We start from the raw sequence: 19,422 nt of genomic DNA on the forward strand, positions 1-19,422 counted from the left end.
ACTCAATTCAGAGGTATTAAAATGCAAATTTCCAAAATGTACTTGGCTTACACAATAATAATAAAATAAGGAATCTGACTAATTGAGTCTCCCAATTCTAAAACCAGAATGCTTTCCACTCTCAAACCATGTAGAAGGCCGCTAAGTTCCCCACTGATCAATGCTGTCTAATTCTCTTAAATGATTCAGACGTAAAAGAGAAAATGGCATCTGTCTAATTAACACCGCCTGGCTAAATATAGCTGTCGAGGGACGGCCTCGGGACAGTGTTTACAGAACAGTCTTTCCAGTCCCCCAGGCCTCAAGTTAGAGATGATAGCAAGTCTTCTGTCCTTATCAACCGGAAACAGAGATGCCCCAGAAATGCTTACAGGCCAGGACAGCAAATGCGGATGAAAGGAGAAGGGGAAAGGTGGTTGCTGGCCTTCATTTCCTGCTCCTGGCATCTGGGGATTCAGAGAATGATGCCAGGAAGTGGATCCTAGCAGCTCGTGCAGCTCTTTCTGAAAACAAAAGCCCTCACTGTGTGCCTACACCTTCCTCTCTGGCCTGGAGACCTTGGACCGTCTCCACCAACTGCTAAGACTGCCCTCCTCCTGGCAGAAAGGCACAATGACCACATTATTTCCCTTCCAGCTTCACGTCACAACATGGAAGCCATTGCCAAGTTTGATTTCATGGCCTCAGGAGAGGATGAACTGAGCTTTCACGCTGGAGATGTTCTGAAGGTAAGTGATGCGGGACCCAGGAGAGCCAGGGAGAGTTTAGGTTACTCCGGTTTAGCCACTGAGTTAATCTAACAATCCATCCTTTGTTTCTCAAGAAATACACACAGTTCCTTTCAAAATGTGAAGTTTGCCTCATTCAAAAGGGTTCCTTCTGAGCACCTGTGCACCAGCTACCAGGCCGGGTGATGGAAATCCAATTGGCATAAGCCACCATCCTTGTCCTGAGATGCTCGTGGTCTGGAGGGGGAAACAAATCCATCCAAAGGGCTGTCACAAATGGTCTTATCTGAGTGCTCAGGAGCACAGGTGAGGGGACAAGTGATCCCACCTTGAAAGATGGGGTTGTAGGAACGGGTGGCAACATCCGTTGTCAAAGAACACAATGAAGGTGAGTTGGGCTTTTGGCTAAAGCTCAGAGATGGGCAAGCCCAGGCAGAATTAGGTCAGCATTGCAAGTTTCAGCACGGCTGGAACTTACAGGAGGAAGGTGTGGATGGGACCCTGGAAAGTCAGCTGGAGGAGATGCGGGTCAACAAAGGCTATGCACACCCACCACTCAGGGGTTCCTTACAACTTTTCTTCTGCCCGCACTTGAGTTGTAGTGGCCACTTGCTGAACTGAAGAGGCCTTGGACTTCTCCCACATTTCATGCACCATGCTTACGGACTCTGCATCTTAGCCCCTGTTTTGTGCAAAATAGCATAGGCGGCCTTCAGGAGGCCACTGGGGAATCTCTGGCACCTATGCCCCCCTGCCTGGCCTCAGAGCACCTCGCATACCCTGATCCCCGGTCCTCAGCAACCCATATGGGCCTCCTGAGACTGCCCAGTGGCACTGAGACCACCACTGTCTCTCCACGAAGATAAATGCTTGCTATGGAAATAACCCTATCATACATGAGAGGGTGACTCGGAAAGTGTCTGTGGAGCACAAACCAGGTGGAATGACGTGGTTTGGAATTTTAATCCCCCAATGTTTATCCCCCTGACTGCTCTCATCTTGCAAGATCTGGTAATGTGGCTGCCAAGAGTACGCCTTCAATGTTGGAACTTCTCAAGGTCAAAATATTGCTTGGGCTGCTGACCCAGGAAAAAGTGACCTTCACTTCCTTGGGATCTTACCAAGGTCACAGAGGGGTCTGCGACGAGGTGAGCAGTCCCTCCCTTCCTTGTGGGGTATTGTGATCATGTGATTATCTACCATTCTCCAGTGTTTTCACCCAAAAGAGAACCTCCCTGGGGAGCTGGGGACAAGTCCCATCCCTCATCTCCCATTTCAAACAGAACCTACTATCTGGCTTAAATTTTCCCTAGCCCCCAGAAAAGGAAAAAGGAAAAAAAAAAAAAAAAACTTTCCTCAACTCCACTTCTCTGTTCAGCTCCTAATTTCTTTCATCGCCTCACTGCCAGCACTGGGAAAAGTTCTCTATGCTGGGTGCCTCCACTACCTCACTTCCTGTTCACACCACTGGAACCCTCTGGAATCTGTCTTTTACCCCCAACACTCCCTTAAAGTCCACTGGTGATCTCCTCATTGTAAACGCCTGTAGGATTAGACACTGCTAACTGCCCCTCTCCTGTACCTGAATGAAGCTCTGTCCCACACCTAAACACTGTTCTCTGCTCTGAATATTTTTCTTTTATCATATCTCCCAAGCAATCCCTTCTTCACTGGAGAGGAGTCGGGTGCAATAAAAAGGAGCATGGACTTTGGAGCCAGATAAATCTGAGTCTGAGTCTGAGTCTGAGTCCCAGCCCACTAGCTGTGTGGCCTTGGGTCAGTCAGTTGCCCCCTCTGAGCTTCAGTGTCTTCATCTATAAATGGAGGCCATGCCTATCTTGCAGGGTTATAGAAAGGATTAGGGGTAATGGTCCCGGCCCAAATTGGATGCTCAATAAATGATCACAGTATTGTCAATATCACCCAATTCCTGCTGCCTCTGACTGTTCAGACTATTGCTATGTTCCCTTGACTGACCTCATCGCCTCCCATCTCTTCCTCCTTCATTCTACATACCAGTCCCAGAAGGATCTTTCCAGAAGATAAATCAGATCATATTACTTCCTTACTCAGAAGTGTTCAGTGGTTCCCCATGACCAGTTGATGGAAATCTAAGCCATCTGGCCCCAGCCTACTGCCCAACCTCATCATGCTCGCGTGCAAGAACGTGTACACATACATACACATATACCTACATACATACACACATGCCACACACACACACATCTTTGCGTATGAAATGCCCCAGGTCACGCTGCAATCTACAAACTCTCCTTTTTCAGGCTCTCCCCATATTCTGAATGCCCTTCTCCCACACACACATATTTGACCACCTCTACCGGGGAACCCTCACTAACCCTCCCTGCTCCTGACCACCCCGGCAGATTAAATACTCCTCTTCAGCTCCTCCACAGCATTTCACACACACTGTTCAAAGCACTCACACCCTAGCCTCACAGGACAGTTATTTACAAGCAGGCCGAGCTTCGGCTCTCTGCACCCTGAGTACCCACCTCTGCTGCTGCCCTTACCCCGTGCCATCCTGATTGTCCACGCACATGGTGGCTGTTTCACTCCCCAGAGCTCTGCGCAGGTTGGGGCCGGGCCTGCCTCAGTGTCCAGAACAACAGAAAGATGATGAATATTCAATGAATGAACGAATGGGTGATCCCTCTGCTGGAGTGAGTGCAGAGCTTTGCCAGGTTCATCTTTGTATATTCCCAGCATCTAACACAAGTCACGGCCCCAGATAGGGGCTCGGTACATACGTCTTGAATTGTTCACTGCGTTTCTGCACACTCATTTAGAATTCCATCAGAAAGCCAGACCCCTCCTTCTTTTCAAATTCTATCCATTGCAGCCACAGGGGTAAAGAGGAAAGGGGAGGGGGCTTGTCGGCTGAGCCTCACAGAAGGTCTGTATCATAGTGGTCAGTGGGCCTGCCTGTAGGTGTCCACGTACAACTCCACGTACAACCCTCTCCTCCAGAGATGGGTAACAAGCCCCAGGATCCTGGAAATTGTTTTCTTTTCTTTCTTTTTTTTTTGGGAAATTGTTTTCAAGGCTAGCTCTTAACTGCCCCGGCAATTCACTCATGGAATGTTCTTTCATGTTTGGCCTGTAGTGCTAAAAAGACTAAACAGACATTTTCATTAGAAGGTACACAAAATGTATCGCTCACCATCAACCGCCCCCTGCAGACTTTGAGTTCCCCGGGGCGCAGGCCCCAGCTTGTTCATCTCTGTATTCCCGGCACCTAGGTACAAACAGCAGGTGCTCACTAGATGCTGATCCCAGAATGGTGAACAAGATGCTGGACACAGAACTCTGGCCAAATGACTCGATCCCGTTTCTCCTGTGAGAGACACATTCCAAAAGTCAGGGGTTGGATGTTTCGTGTTCACGTCAGCCCCGCTGGACCGGCAGCTGCACACAACTCGCAACTTACGTTTCCCACTCGAATCTGCCGGTCATTATTAAAAAATGTCTCTCGGCCCAGGCCATCTCATCTGCTTCTGTAATACGTCTAACACAACCCCGTTTCTTCCTACTAAAACAGCAACCGAAAAGCCCCCAGAGTTAGACCTACGTAATTGACTTCTTCAGCACTTCAGATTTCTGCTATGCCTCTAAGAGCTATAATTTCATCCAATTTTAAAATTCACCCAACCGTACATTTTGTCTTCTTCCCACGTCTAACTTATTCTCAGGCCATGTAACCCAGAAAATGATTCCGGTAGGCAACGCTGTAAGAATTAAGTCACAGCAAAGCTAAGGGTAAAACCTCGTGCGTTTAGGCTGAACTTGCCCAGCTCTGCACGATGGGGAAAAGAGATAGGGGGACGGAGGAGATGGAGAGATGAGAGGAAGAGGAAGTATGGGCCCTGAGCCAACAACGGCAGGAGGAAAACACCTCCCCCCAAAGACTCTTCTTTGCAGAAAATGAGATCTTTTTAAAACCTTGCCTTCTACAACCACAGAAAGCCTATAAATGCGCCTCTCTGGGAACACAATCTCAGGCCGACTGGGCACCAGGTGGTGGGGAAAATGGTTGGCATCATGGGACAATCTTCGGTTGCTAGAGGGGGTCGATGGGTATGAGCCACGATTACTAAAATTACAGCCGGTTTGGGGTCAGAGAGCTCAGTGCGAAGTGTGGTTCTTACCGTGCAGGATCAATTTCCAAACGGCCTCTTTTACCTCATCCCTGCTCACCCTGGTATTTGACAGCTGCTACCCAAGCCACACATCGCCTTCCCATGTGACGGGAGAAAGGAATTCCAAAGCCTTTACACTTGGGGGAGATGGCACAAAGTGAAATGCCCCCATGTTCCTTATGTGCAGCCAGGCCCTGCTGCTGAGCTCCCTGGCTCTTCCTTTGACCTAGATTTCCCACCTTCCCCACAGGCCCCTCACCACACACGTACCCACACGCCCTTAGTGATACTGACAGTCACATTTGATGTCAGAAACTATAGTTTTCTTTTCTCAGCAATTCTAGAACTCAAACATGGGACACACTTTTATTTCTTCAGAACACATGATTACATTCAAAACATACACATATAACACTTTAAAGAACTTATAAACCCTTCCGTGTCCTTCAGAGCTGGAGTTCTCCCTCATAAGGATAGCACATTTTACAGAACTATATTTAAAAACACAGCCTGTACTCTCTGAAGGACGTCCAGGTACCAGGGCGCATTTGATCCTTGCATCAGCTCCGTGAGGTGCCGGCCAGTTTTTATTGCCCCCATTTTGCAGATGGTAGTTGACTCGCCTGAGGTCAGACAGCTAGTGACAGGACCAAGCTGGACCCCAGGCCTTCTCATCCCAAACTCAGGAATGATATTAGAAATAGGTCAACCCTGCTTCTCAATTACTTAGCTCTCTTCAGCTCTCTTCCCATCTCTGGGAGGGAGAAACCAGAGGCTTCAAGTCCACCCACTTTTGGATGACTCGACTCCGAAATCTAGCTCCAGCCCCTACTTCTCCGCTGAGCCCCACACATATCTCCAACACTCGCTATGCCTTCCTTCTCAGAGCGTCCCGGGGCAACTTGATTCCCCTACAGGCGACCTGAAGTCTGTGAGTTTTCCCTCAGACCTGCTCCTCCTCCTGTATTTTCTATTTTAGTAAAGGCATCGCCACCCTCAGTCTCCCAAGCCAGAAATCCGGAGCCATCCCAGGATCCCCCTTCTCCCTAGGCTCTGCGAAGAGTCAGCAAGTTCTGCCCGTTTGTGCTTCCTGATTCCTCTGAAATCTGTCCTCACCTGTTCTCAGGCCAGATCCCCTTCGTCTCTTGCCTAGATGGCTACACGCGCCTTCCTACACTTCCTCCCCTGACTTTACCTCCCAATCCATCTTCACGCTCTGATACATACAGCATGCCGTTCTTAACTCTGATTCTCACTGTGCTACTTCCCTGCTGAAAATCCTTTCATGGCTCCCCACACGTTTCAAGATAAAAATCCAGGCTTTTCAACGTGGGCTACAAGGCCCTGTGCCCCTGGTTTCCCCTCTCTCTACTCCTGGAGTCACAATCTAAACTGCCCCTTGACTGAGGTGTTTTGTCCCCAGAATGCACCTTCCTTCCTCACTCCCCGGAAGTAGTTCTTTTACCATCAGACTTCGCCTGGGTAGCTCCTTTCATTGCCTGGGCAACCCAGATGGCCTCTCCTCCGGGCAACCTTTCCTAGCCATCTTCTGCTTTCCTCTTTATTATTGCATGACATTTTCAGCTACAAGAAACAGAAACTAAAATTGGCTTAAGCGACAACAGAAGATTTATAATTTCTCCTGCAAAGTCCAGAAGTAGGAGGGCTCCTGGGTAGCTAATTCAGCGGCTCCATGACATCGCCAAGTTTCTTCCCATCTTTTTGTTCTGCCATCTTCATTTTGAATTATTGTTGAGTCTGTGCTGCATATTTTAGAAACAGTCTCAGTGGGGGGGGGCGCAAATATTTGTCTTTTGATGGTAAAAGATTTTCTGAAATAACCAGAAGCCACATAGAGCCACGTCTGGAGGGTCATATGAGTAATCAGGGCAGGTGATGACATTTGGGGTTGTGGTTGAGGTAAGACCCTACAGTAATGAGACAGAACTTCTGGTTTTGCCTATGATCTGGGTCTAAAAGAAAGTTTAGAAAAGGCATTCCAGGTATCTTGAGTTATGTCCAAACTCTTTGTGAAAACATGGAGTGCGAAAACCAAGAGTTACTGTTTTCAAAGCTAGCCCCCACCTGATGTTTACGTTTTAATCTGCTGGTGTAAAAAAGGAAGAGCAAATTAAATTGTAAAAGGTTCCTTGTTACCTGGCAGAGAAGGAGAAACTACCTGCCTAGATAAGGAGCTTAAAGTGCTAAGATCTGGGACACGAATCTCCCAAACAGAAGGAGAAAAGGGGTTCAGGGAAGCCCCTGATCCCTGAGTCTGGGAGGTCACACCAGGGTGGGGTCATATGAGTGGGTGGCCCACGTGGACAGAAATAGCTTGGGGTCAAGGGAAGCCAAACTCCAAAGATAAGCCAGCCACTCCCCACTCAAGCGGCTGTGTGGCTTCTTCGGCTTATTTTCCTCTAAATCCCGATGCGCTTTCTTTGCCCTGCAACCCCTTTCTCCCGCTTCTTGGAGTTCTCCCCACAGCGTCTTTGTCCTTCCTTCTCCTCCCTGTAGATCTTAAGTAACCAAGAGGAGTGGTTCAAGGCGGAACTTAGGAGCCAAGAAGGATATGTGCCCAAGAATTTTATAGACATCAAGTTTCCTGAGTAAGTATTTCCAGCCTGCTGAGATGGGCCTGCACTACACACTCCCCTTTACTGCAGCAGCCACTAAAATTATCCCGGCACAGCCCAGACGCTGTCAAAAATGGTTGCCTCTGGACAGGGAACCACGCAGCTGAAGGCCAGGGGTGGGAGGGAGATTTGCATTGCACAGCATTCTCGTTTGAATTTTATACCATGGGCAAGAATCACCTATTTTAAGTTTATAAACTAACAGCATGTATAATTGCAACCATGGGGTTTCCAAGAATTCTGGGGGGTCACGGGGTGCACTCTCGGCCACTCCACCTCAACAGCTGCTCCTGCAGGGCTCTTCTCTTTTATCTCCCAACCCACCCTCCATCCCAATCAGGAAGACAAAGCTCTCGGCCTTCCTGAAACCATGTTCGCACCAGTGAGAGAGGTCAGGGAAATTCCCTCCATAAAGAAGAAATGAAAAATTGAGATTGGGTCTCGTGCGTCTCAAGAATTGACCACAGGAGTGAGATAGAAATCTAACGTTGTGTGAGGGTCAGGGTCTAGCCGAAGAGCAAAGGTTTGTTAGGTATTGGTGACTCTGGTAAGGAACCAGCAGTGACCAGTGAACCAATAGAATGACCACTGACCTCAGCCAGGGGGCCCCTGAGGCTGCCCTGTCATCTTCTAGGTGAGCACGGCACACCTGCAGCCCCTCTTCCACCACGCTCTCAGTGGATGGCCTGGCTTCCAGGACAGCGGAGGCCCCCAGAAAAGCCCCTCAACCCCACCCGACCTGACCCGTTGCATCCACCCACATCCTGCAACTGCGCAGACACTGCCTTTCCTGCAGCTGTTTGAAAGAACCATCTGCACTTCGAGCAGAAGTTCTCCCCTCTCTCATGCATCAACTTGCCTCCCTCTCTGCCGGATCATTCCTGGCAGCAAACAAAGATGCTGCAGTTTCTCCCATCTTACCAGAACCCAAAAAGCGAAACCAAACAGCAAAACCCTTGATCCCAAACCCCCTTCCAGCTACGACTCCACTTCTTCAAAAGAATCGTTATATTTGCCATCCTAAGGTCCTCTCCTGCCATTCTCCCTGGAACCCACACAACTTCAAGGTCACCGTGAACTGCTGGTCCCAGTGGCCGATCGTAGGCCATCACGTCAGCACTATTCGACGTGGGGAATCTCTCCCTCCCGTGGAAACACTTTCTTCCTTTGGCTTCCAGAACATCCTTCTTCCTGGTTCTCTTCCCGCCTCCCTGGCTGCTCCTTCCCCGGCTCCTTTGCCGGTTTTTCCTCGCCTCTTCCGTCTCCTTTACAGTTAGACTGTCGCCCTCCCAGTGAGACACCCCCATCACCATATTTTAAATGACTCCCCCTCCCCATCTCTCCTCTGTTTTCATTTCCTCCACAGCACTTACATCAGCTGACACACTTAATATTCTAATTACTTTGTTGTTTATGGTGTGTCTCTCCCCACCGCACTAGAATATAAGAAGTTCCACGAGGGTCCCTGTCTCTGCTGCTCACCACTGTATCTGCTCTATCCCCAGAAGGAGGCTCAGCACACAGTAGATGTTTAATAAAAGCTGATAGCTATGAATGAATAGCTTTTGGAACGATGTGTAATAGGAAAACCTGGCACTCGTTTCATATGCAGTGTGTGGACATTTTTGCAAGTCTTGAGGGAAGTCACTTATCAAATTCCAGATGGAGGACAAGTGTGTATTTTCTAAACAGTCCCCTCACTGTTTGCCGCCTCTTCCGAGATATCTCCTCTGAGGATGGCTGCTGTGGAGGGAGTCCCATTCTCTTCCCCTCCCCATTACATTTCCTGTGGTGGCCACTCATCAGCACTGTAGGTTTGGATGGCAAACACTCTGGCAAGATCTCCAGGCAGATGACTGGCAGAAACCCTCTGCTTCCGGCCCCTCAGAGCCCAAGCAACCTTCCCCTGCAGTCCCAGGTCTGGAGGAAGGACATTCTTCCACCACCCCTGTCTGTTCAGTTCCTACATTCCAAAGATCATGAGGAACTGCTCACAGAGGAATCCAAAGCTGTGGTCTGTTGGACCTTCATCTTAAAGGGACACACACACTGGCTTTCCAGGGGTGGCAATTAGAGCAGCCACCTTGGAGCAAAAGGACACCGCCCCACCTTTGGCCGCTGAGGGATTGCAAACACTTGTTCCGCTTCTCTATGGTTGAGAGAGGTTTCTGGCCTCCTGCCCCGTGGCTGTAGCCACTGTTTGACTTGCCCCTGTGCAAGTGTTTGGCCTTTTTCATATACGCTGTACCCCCTGCAGCAATGCTTCCAAAGGCTGCCAGCCTGAAAGAGCAGTTTCTCCTTGGTTTCTTCTTTTCCAGGGTAAAGATTATTGTCCAGGTTGGTTTTTGGGGAGGGCCCAGGAGCTGGCTGTGTAGACGCCTCTCTCTGGCTGCTGCCAGCCTCGCTTATTTCCAAGTGTGCGTGCGGGCCTCCCTGGGTGCCTTGCAGCCTCTGCCAGGCACGGAGCACAGCCGCTCCCGCCCCACGCCACCCAGGGGCCCTGGGCTGTGACTCTCTTTCCCGGCCACCAAGGTCTCAGCCCGGAGCCGGCACCCAATGCCCTGCCCATTGCCCTCAGTGCCCCAAGGGGTCCCTGTCCCTGCAGTTCTTTTCTGGAGACATCCCTCTCACAGCTGCCGACCGGCAGCCACTCCCCGCGGTGAGTCACTCCCACGCTGTCCCGTTTGGTGCAGTGGCACATTTCCATGATTCAGGATTTCCAAGCAGGAGAGAGACTTCTCCTGGGGGGACGGGACAGGAAGTGCCTCAAGGGGAACACCACTTGCCTCGCCTGCAAACTGCTGGAGTGTTTGTTTAGTTTCAAAAGCACCTGGCCCCTCTTTGGTCTCTGTCTGCTCTCTGCTGAGCAGTCCCCAGCCTCTCTCCCTTTGGGTCATCTCTCCCCTACTTCCTTCCCTCCCTACCCTCACCCCTACCATCACTCTGGCATCTCACCAAGATCCTCTGCTTTTATCTCGCCTGATAGATGGTTTCACGAAGGCCTCTCACGACACCAGGCAGAGAGCTTGCTGATGGGCAAGGAGGTTGGTTGCTTCATCATCCGGGCCAGCCAGAGCTCCCCGGGGGACTTCTCCATATCCGTCAGGTACCGGCTGTTCCTGACTCCTCCCTGACCTACTAAAGCACTAAATCAGCAAGGTGACCTCTTGAACATGACCTATTCCCCAGGAGCATGGCGGCCAAGGGGCCCAGGCATCTTATCAACTGTGATGCTGTGCCTTTTCTTTCCATAACACACATACACAACTCCTTAGTTTGTGGCCCAAATTACATGTGCGTTCATCTGCCTCCCCCTCCAGCCCAGGTGCTTCTGGAAAGAGGATTTTTATCAACTTCGTCTCTGTGCCTTTTACAGCACCCTGTACCCAGTAGGTGCTGGATGAGTATCTGTGGAAGGCGTGGGAATGGAGAAGGAAAAGAGAACTCCCAACTGTCCACATCTGCCTTGGGGTTGAGATCTTAACCTTTTCTTTTACTACTGATGCTTATTTGAAGAAGGGTAGAGAAAAATCAAACCCCAAGTCACCGCCATAGGACACATCTGTAGTTGTAAGTGGCTGCACAAAACGAAAGGCTACCTCCGTGCCCCGTAATGCAGCAAAACTGACAGGAACAGAGCAGAACCCAGGAGTCCTTGGGTGGGGGGACTGTGACAGCAAGGTCTCGTTAACGTGCAGCACTCCCGGGAGGAAGTGACTCAGTTTAACACGACACAGCCCCACAAGCAGAAGCCCCAAGTCTGAACACACGGCATGTGGTCAGCGTGTTGGGGATCTCAAGTCACACATCGGACTTGGTGACCACATGTGAAAGTGCAAGAATTATGGTGATGGCAGTACAGGAGTTGGCGCGGCAACCTGTACAGTGAAACCTCACTGTCAAGTTACCTGATGGGAAGTGCTGTCTGGATTCTGCAATATAATCTGAAAGGCGTGCAGCTTTAAGTTCATAAATCCAATCTCGGGTAATAAACGGAGGCCACTTTACTATTTAGAAAGAAAGTGTCCTGTAAGGAATAAGTAGGAAGGACTTAAAAATAATGGGTCAACCATTTGCATGCATTCGTGCCCCCAACGTGCTCAAGAATAGCTTGGTCTCCTAAGCTTTGCCCTTGCAGGCTGGCTTAAACTCTTCATTTCCCTTAACTAAAGCTTCCTTTTTCACATCTTGGGTGATGGTAAATTTTAGCTCAGGCTAATATTGATGTATCACAAATTCTAAACTTGTTAGGTCTTAATTAATGAGATTTTGCTCTATTAATAAATCTTGCAAGTCAAACCTATTTCTTAAGGGCCACAATTCGAGGCAAGACCAAGCAAATTGTTCGACTGAAAGGTGTTTCTCGGTGCCTTTGGTTTGCATGATGTTGCTGAGTCTGGCTTTTTCAGTGAGCAATTAGGGTTTCTAGTTCCTTGATTAAATTGAATTCTACAAACAACGATCAGCCTTGACATCTGCCACAGTCTTCCCCTGCTGTTGAGGCCATGCAGCTTCTCGTGATGGTGATTATTACTGTAATCAGTATTACGTCTTCTGCAGAAATGTAGTATAATATATTCCAAAGCAGAATCATTTTTATTTATTTATACATCTGCTTTCTGTCATGGGCACAGATAATTAAGAGCTAATTGTAGTTCTATCACTTAGCGTTTGTTAGGGGTCTGAAATACTAGACTTTAGAGTCTGGAGCCCTGAATTACACCCTTTCCCTGCCCCTCTCAGAACTCGAGACAGTGGTCCAGCCACTCTCTCTCCAGCACCCAGATGACCCACTACAGCCCTGACATCCATCCTCTCAGCACATGGGAGTGAAAGGGTTAATGTTTCTCATTCTGAGTTCTTTGACTAAGAGGTGGTGGATGAATAATTGTATCACAAGAATATTTCCTCCTCCTCACCCCGATGTGGGGAGTGATGGCTGTGAGTTGAGCCATGTGGTGCTGCACTGAACAAAGCATATGTGAGTGACCACAGCCAAAAGGGGAAGAGCAAGCAATGATTGCCAAAGCATTGGCTACGACCCCCAAGGTGGTTAAGCAGAGGTCACTGCATGGGTTCACCTGGCTATGAGCAGAGACCCACACAAAAGATGAGAAGGAAGATCAGAATTCCCGTCTCCTGGCACAGTGCTTAAGAATCTGCCTGCCACTGCAGGGGACACAGGTTCGAGCCCTGGTCCAGGAAGATCCCACATGCCGCGGAGCAAATAAGCCCGTGCGCCACAACTACTGAGCCTGTGCTCTAGAGCCCGTGAGCCACAGCTACTGAGCCCGTGTGCCACAACTACTGAAGCCTGCACGCTTAGAACCCGTGCTCTGCAACAAGAGAAGCCACAGCAATGAGAAGCCCACACACCGCAACGAAGAGTAGCCCCCACTCGCTGCAACTAGAGAAAGCCTGCACTCAGCAACCAAAACCCAAAGCAGCCAAAAATAAATAAATAAATAAATAAAATAAGTAAATAATTTTTTTTTTTTTTTGCGGTATGCGGGCCTCTCACTGTTGTGGCCTCTTCCGTGGCGAAGCACAGGCTCCGGACACTCAGGCTCAGCGGCCATGGCTCACGGGTCCAGCTGCTCCGCGGCATGTGGGATCTTCCCGGACTGGGGCACGAACCCGTGTCCCCTGCATCAGCAGGCAGACTCTCAACCACTGCGCCACCAGGGAAGCCCAAATAAGTAAATTTTAAAAAAAAGAATTCCTGTCCCCTCTGAACACGGACCACGAAATCCATCCCTAAGAACGAGGTATCTTTACTCTTCAACATGCTTTAAGTTTGTGACCTTTCTTCTGCCGTCAGGCAACTGGTATCATTAACGCCAGTTTATTTTTAGACATAAATGTGTATCCATTTGACAAAAAAAACTTGACATTCCAACAAGAATGACTCGGTGATGGAAAAAGGCTGGAGCTATTAGTAAAGGCCCAGTCCCCTCTTTCCAATGAATAAAATCCAATTTCTCCATCCCTGGTACAAACATGCTCCATCACTTGTGAGTCCAGCTGTTGTCAAAGGTGCTGAGCTAAAAGAAGTTAGCATGAAAAAAAAATAATAATAATAAACAAAAGAAGTTAGCACATGTGCATGGTGTGACAGGCCCAGCTCATTAGACTGGAATCAGAGACCCCGGGTCCTTGTCTCAGCTCTGTCACTCACTCACAGTGACCTTGACAAGGCCCCTCCACCTCTTTGAGGCTCAGCACATTTTTTCCCAAAAGCTCAAAATACTTTGCAACCTTATTTATGCAAAACAAGACCAAGAGATACCCATTATGTAGAGAACAAAGCATGGCAGATCTCTCAGGGTAGTTTATGGGCTTAAAGGAGCTGGTTCAAACTATTTTCTGTTAACAGACAGGTAACAAGGGCTTGAAAAACTCCTCTCCTCTGAGTCTTGGCAGAGTCCTTAGCCTGGTAAGTTCTCAGGTGTTGCCATGTTTCAAATAAACATTGTAAAAAAAAGTCCTTGACCTTGTAGTCTTTAAAGCACTGGGAAGATTTTTTTTATTATAAAAGGCCAGTTCCAGCGTCAGAAGAAAGATTACCTTCTCCTTATGTTAAAAAAAAAAAAAAAATCCCCTCTAGCTCAGCCTGTGTCCAGAGCCGTCCCTTCCACAAATCTCCCCCTGGAGTTTGCCTGGGCCAGCCCACCTGCCCAGGAATGGGCCAGCCACCCATACCTCTGCTTCCTGTCCAAACAGAACTCCAGCATCCCTAGATTCAGTCAGCCCTGGAGGCAAGGACATGGTCACCATGTAACAGACAATTTGGATTTGCCTTGATCCCTAGGCATGAGGGTGACGTTCAGCATTTCAAAGTCATGAAAGACAACAAGGGTAATTACTTCCTGTGGACAGAGAAGTTTCCATCCCTCAACAAGCTGGTGGACTACTACAGGACGACCTCCATCTCCAAACAGAAGCAGATCTTTCTGAGGGAGAGGACCCGGGAGGAACAGGTATGCTGCAGGTCCCCACTGGCCCCAGTCCAGAGATTCTGGGCAGCTCGGGTCCTACACGAACCACCAAGACCATGCATCTGACGGGCAGGTCCCTGCATATTCTGAAATGCAGAGATCTCAGTTTAAATCCTAGCTTAACACTTCCTAGCTATGTGACTTTGGAAAGTTCTCTAATCCTCAGTTACCTCATCCATTAAAATTGAGATAATAGTGACAGCTACCTCATAGGATGGTGTGAAGGTTAGAGAAGATAATGTATCCCCATTCCTTGCATCATTCCTAATCACGCCACAAGCACTCAGTACACATGGGCTCTTATTATGGATGCTCTTATTTTGTTATTCACAGATGTTACTATGTCACAGTTTTCAGCCTAGCTCAGGAGCCGCCCAAGGATGAAGGGGGGCGGGGGGATGGGGGGCACTATACACGGGGATATTAGAGCCTAGAGTCCAGGACTAACGCAGCAGGTAGAGCTTTGTGACCGAATTTGGCGGTGGGGGAGGGTAGAAGCAGGGGGCATTGGAGGAGGAAACTGGAGGTGGGATTCTTGCTCTTGGAACAGTTTGGGATATGAAGTATAGTTTTAAAGAAAATGCATCCGACAGACCTGGCTTTCGTTAAAACCTGATTTCATTGCAAGAGAAGAAAACTTTCTGAGTATCGGTTTTTCTCATCCACAGAATGGAGAGACTATAATGCCTCCCTCATTGGGCTGTTGTGAGGATAAATGAGACATCATTACAGCCCTTGCCACAGGGTCTGGTCCATAGTCGGCACTAAGGAAATGTTAACTAGCCTCCATAAGTAAATTCACACACACACAATCTATACAATATGTTTCAAAGGAAATAACGTGGTTATAGGAGATGGGTATTACAGGAACAAGCATTGACTAGAAGAGTTGAAATCCCAGGGACAGGTTATTTGAAAAGACATTGAGACTTTCAAAGCAACATGTGCTTCAGGGAAGTAAAGAAAACCATCCCTTGCAAGTAATGGGTTGATTTTAAGCCTGAGAAGTTACAATCAAAGGAGGAAAGAGTGTTCCCAAATGCACACAGGAGTTCAGAAAGATAAGCAAAGGTTAAACCCCCACCTTGTAAATTCTTTTAACCAGGAAATGGACAGAGGTATTCATTTATTAGGATGTGCACACAGAGGTGAAAGAGGAAATATAAAAATGCATTAAACTGGATTTAATGAGTTCATTTTGCAAAGTGCTTAGACCAGTGCCTGGCATATACTAAGCCGAGGGCCCTGTGTAATTGTTTGTTAGATAAAAATAACAAGAAAGTGTCTCTGAGTCACGAGGTTGTGATAGCTTTCAGGAGAAAGATCTTGTTTCTTCCCAACGTGCCCAGCAGCAGGCCTGGTTTCCATGGTGCTGCAGGAGCATTGCTGTTTCGGTCTCTATCACCAGGCTATAAATGACAGTTCAAAATCATGCAAAGTCAATAGCAGAGCTTATCTGGAGGGTAGGATGTCCAGCAGTGTGGCAACATGCGATAAGGGGGGGGGGTGGCACTGTGTTGGTAAAATGGAACATTTAAGCTTGATTACACAGAGAAAAACAAGCCCACTAGGAAGGGGCTAGTTGGGTGCCACGTGGAAAGTCTGTGAACCAGAGACTCAAACTCCCCAAACTGGGAGAATCTGATAATGCAGTGGTCGCTTTGAAAATGTAATGGTCTGAACCATCGATTCTCCTTAAGCTGCCCTCACCCCATCAGCTGTTTCTTGGAGCTGTCATGAGCTAAGTCTGGGAACAGCTGCCAGAAGAGTGGGGTAGGACCAGGAGATGCGTGAGGAGGATAGATCCGCATCATCTCTGTTCTCTCCCAGGGTCAGCGGGGCAACAGCCTGGACCGGAGGTCCCAGGGAGGCCTACCCCTGAGTGGGACCGTGGGAGAAGAAATCCGGCCTTCGATGAACCGGAAGCTGTCGGATCACCCCCCGCCCCCTCCCTCGCAGTATCCCCCCGCACCACTGCTACCACAGCAGCGGTACCTGCAGCAGCAGCATTTTCATCAGGTATCTGGAAAGAATGAAGTGGGGCACAGTGAGATAGGGAGGAGGACCTGCCCCCCACCCCCAGGCTTCAGTCACCTTGTCCCCACTGCCACTTAGTGTATGAAGACTCCCCACAGTACTGGAAACAACCAAGGCAAATAAATGCTGGGGACCTGTTTTGGGTCCAGGACTGTCAGCTGGGGAGGAACGTCCCAGTCCAGGCCAGGCCCCGTCAGCTCTCACTGGGCCCATACAGAAGATCCTGGGCCCCCAGATGGCAGAACTATGGAAACTGCCCTTGGCGAAGAAGTCTCTGTGAATTAAATGGCTCCCTGCTTGAAAACACACACACACACACACACTCTCTTACCCTGAGGACTCAGTGAACAATTGTTTCATTTTCCTATCAGCACAATTCCAAATCTTTTCATGCCCTTTAACCCATCTGGCTGTCAAGATCTACAAGAAAAACAGATTAACACCAGAAATGGATCCTTGCTTATTTATTTATTTATCCCCCACCTTGTCCCAGACAGGATTTTACGTGGCTTGCCCAGAGTGACAATACAGCCAGATAACATCATCCCTGAATTCCGAAGCAGGGCGTACAAAGTCCTTTGTGAGCTGCCCCTACCTGTCTCCCCAGCCCCATCCCCTGCTACCGTGCCACGTGAACATACATTCCGGCAACGCTGCACTAACTTTAGTTACCAGAATTTTTCACTGCGTTTTCTCTCATGCTTTTGAGGCTTTTTATATGCTGTCCCCTCTGCCTGAAATGCCCTTTCTTAGTCAGTTCTACTCCTCTTTAAGCTGGAGTTCAAGCATCATCTGCTCCCTGATCACCCAGGCCAACTTAAACACTCTTCTCTATGCTCACTCATCACTTAAAAGTATATGGTTCCCCCTCTAAACTGATGTTTCACGAAGATAGGGGCCTTCTCTTTCCAGCTACATATCCTCATGCTTAAGACAGTACTAGACACATGGTAGGTGCCAGATAAATATTCCTTGGTTGAATGAATGAAATCTGGCATCATCTTCACAATCTAAGGTCTGCTTGTCATCCTTTCCCCTCTCTCCATTATCTGTTGTCCTCAGCAGTAAGTATTCTTGGAGCACTGGCTGTGTCCATGTCATCAGAGTAAGGTGCTGGGGGAGCCTGTGAGGGATGCTTCTGGCGATGTGGTGACGGCTGTTCTGTCACATCTGTTTCTAGGAACGCCGTGGAGGCAGCCTGGACATAAATGACGGGCACTGTGGCATGGGCAACAGCAGCGAAATGAATGCTGCCCTCATGCACCGGAGACACACAGACCCCGTGCAACTCCAAACAGCCGGGGTATGTGAACTTCCCTCTCTGGGCTCGGTGGAGGAGGCCAAGGGGCCAAGTAGAGAAATGGTTGGTCCTCCACGAGAGACTGTGTGTCAAACTGCGCTCAGAGGTGGTAGGAACCCAGCGAGTGACGGTGGGGCAGGAGTTTCCCGTAGAGCTGATCCCAGCTGGCACCATCCAGCCTGCTGTGCTCAGTTTGGCTTCGGGCCTTGCCCGATCCTCATATTCCCTGACTGCAATTCTAGCAGAGGGAGGCAGAGGGAGATCTGTTGCGCTGGCATCGAGGGCTGTTAGTCTGGGCACACTGCGTTCTGTTTGTCACTTGAAGAAAATAAAAAGACCACCTATTCATGTAGAGAGAGTAGTTCTCAAGGATCCTCTTGGAGCCTTGGAGGATAACATCTCGGTTGCTCAGAGCTGTGCATCCGGGTCTGCTTTCAGTTGCAGTGGGGTTTGAAATGTCTCTGGAGAGCCATCCGTCAGCCTTCAGGGCAGGCAGTTTACAGAGAGCTTTGTCTTGGTACCAGGGCCCGCAGATCCTCTTCCGTGTGCCCGTGGCTCAGAAGGCAGCTCGGCTGGCCCCAGCTCAGCAGGACCTCTCTGTGTTTTCCCCCAGCAGCGAGTGCGGTGGGCCCGGGCGCTGTACGACTTTGAGGCTCTTGAAGATGATGAGCTGGGATTCCACTGCGGAGAGGTGGTTGAGGTCCTGGACAGCTCCAACCCATCCTGGTGGACTGGCCGCCTGCACAACAAGCTGGGCCTCTTCCCTGCCAACTACGTGGCACCCATGATCCGGTGAGGCCCTTCTGGAGGGGTCGGAAGCTTTTGTCTGAAGCTGCCTGCAAGTGATGGAACAAGGAAGAAAATCTGGAACTACACATACATATATATATATGTGTATATATACATATGCACACACATATATATGCCTATGTATCCACACATTTATAATAGTAATTTATTGGCAAGTTAGTTGGTTACTTAGATGATATGAAAGGATCTCAGGTGAAGAATTATATTCATACTTATCTTTCTGCTCCCCTCAGTGGGTGTGCAGAAGGCAGTGGGGGCGCTGGGAAGTGGGAGGCAGGGAAATGACACCGACATGCCTCCTGCCCTTAAGCTGGCACCGCTCCCTCCTTGTCTTGGGAATTCTGACTGAGAGGATCTAAGCGGGATCCACACCTGGTGTTGGACGCGGAAAAACTGGGTGGGGTTGGACTTGGCGGGGCATGTTCTCCTTTACCTGCCTGTCCTGCTCCCCGCCCCCTCCGAGGGTGTGCGGGGCTGCTGCCCTCCTCTCCCCGCGGGCTGGGCACTGCTGGGTGGAGGATGAAGGCGCAGCTCTGAGCTGGGAGAGGGAGGGGATGGGAGGGGAGGGCTGGAGCAGGGGGCGTCCCGGGGCCTGGGCCAGACTAGTCCCCTGGCGGATGCTCACCTGAGACCTTCCTCTCCCTCAAGCGAACATTCCCCAACTAATTCTCTTCCCTGTGGCTGAGGTGGAGAAATGGAGGCCCTGTGAGAACCGAGCACTGGGAAACGGAGCGGTTTTTCATAAATCCCCCACTG

General features: G+C 49.4%; 1 protein-coding gene across 2 annotated transcripts; it reads left to right on the forward strand.

The window, feature by feature from the left end:
* Positions 1-641: 641 nt before the first annotated feature.
* GRAP2 (GRB2 related adaptor protein 2) lies at positions 642-18,652 on the forward strand (the record flags this gene model as incomplete). Of its 2 annotated transcripts, XM_079714803.1 has the most annotated exons (7): positions 642-728; positions 7,403-7,494; positions 10,508-10,627; positions 14,333-14,501; positions 16,350-16,538; positions 17,737-17,859; positions 18,473-18,652. In XM_079714803.1, the coding sequence occupies 7 exons, from the start codon at positions 651-653 to the stop codon at positions 18,650-18,652; spliced, it is 951 nt and encodes a 316-aa protein (XP_079570929.1). The 2 variants fall into 2 exon arrangements, with proteins under 2 accessions (XP_079570929.1, XP_079570928.1); XM_079714802.1 differs by lacking the exons at positions 642-728; positions 7,403-7,494; positions 14,333-14,501.
* Positions 18,653-19,422: the final 770 nt, after the last annotated feature.

This window comes from Hyperoodon ampullatus (genome assembly GCF_949752795.1).
Source record: "Hyperoodon ampullatus genome assembly, chromosome: 11".
Lineage (NCBI taxonomy): Eukaryota > Metazoa > Chordata > Mammalia > Artiodactyla > Ziphiidae > Hyperoodon > Hyperoodon ampullatus.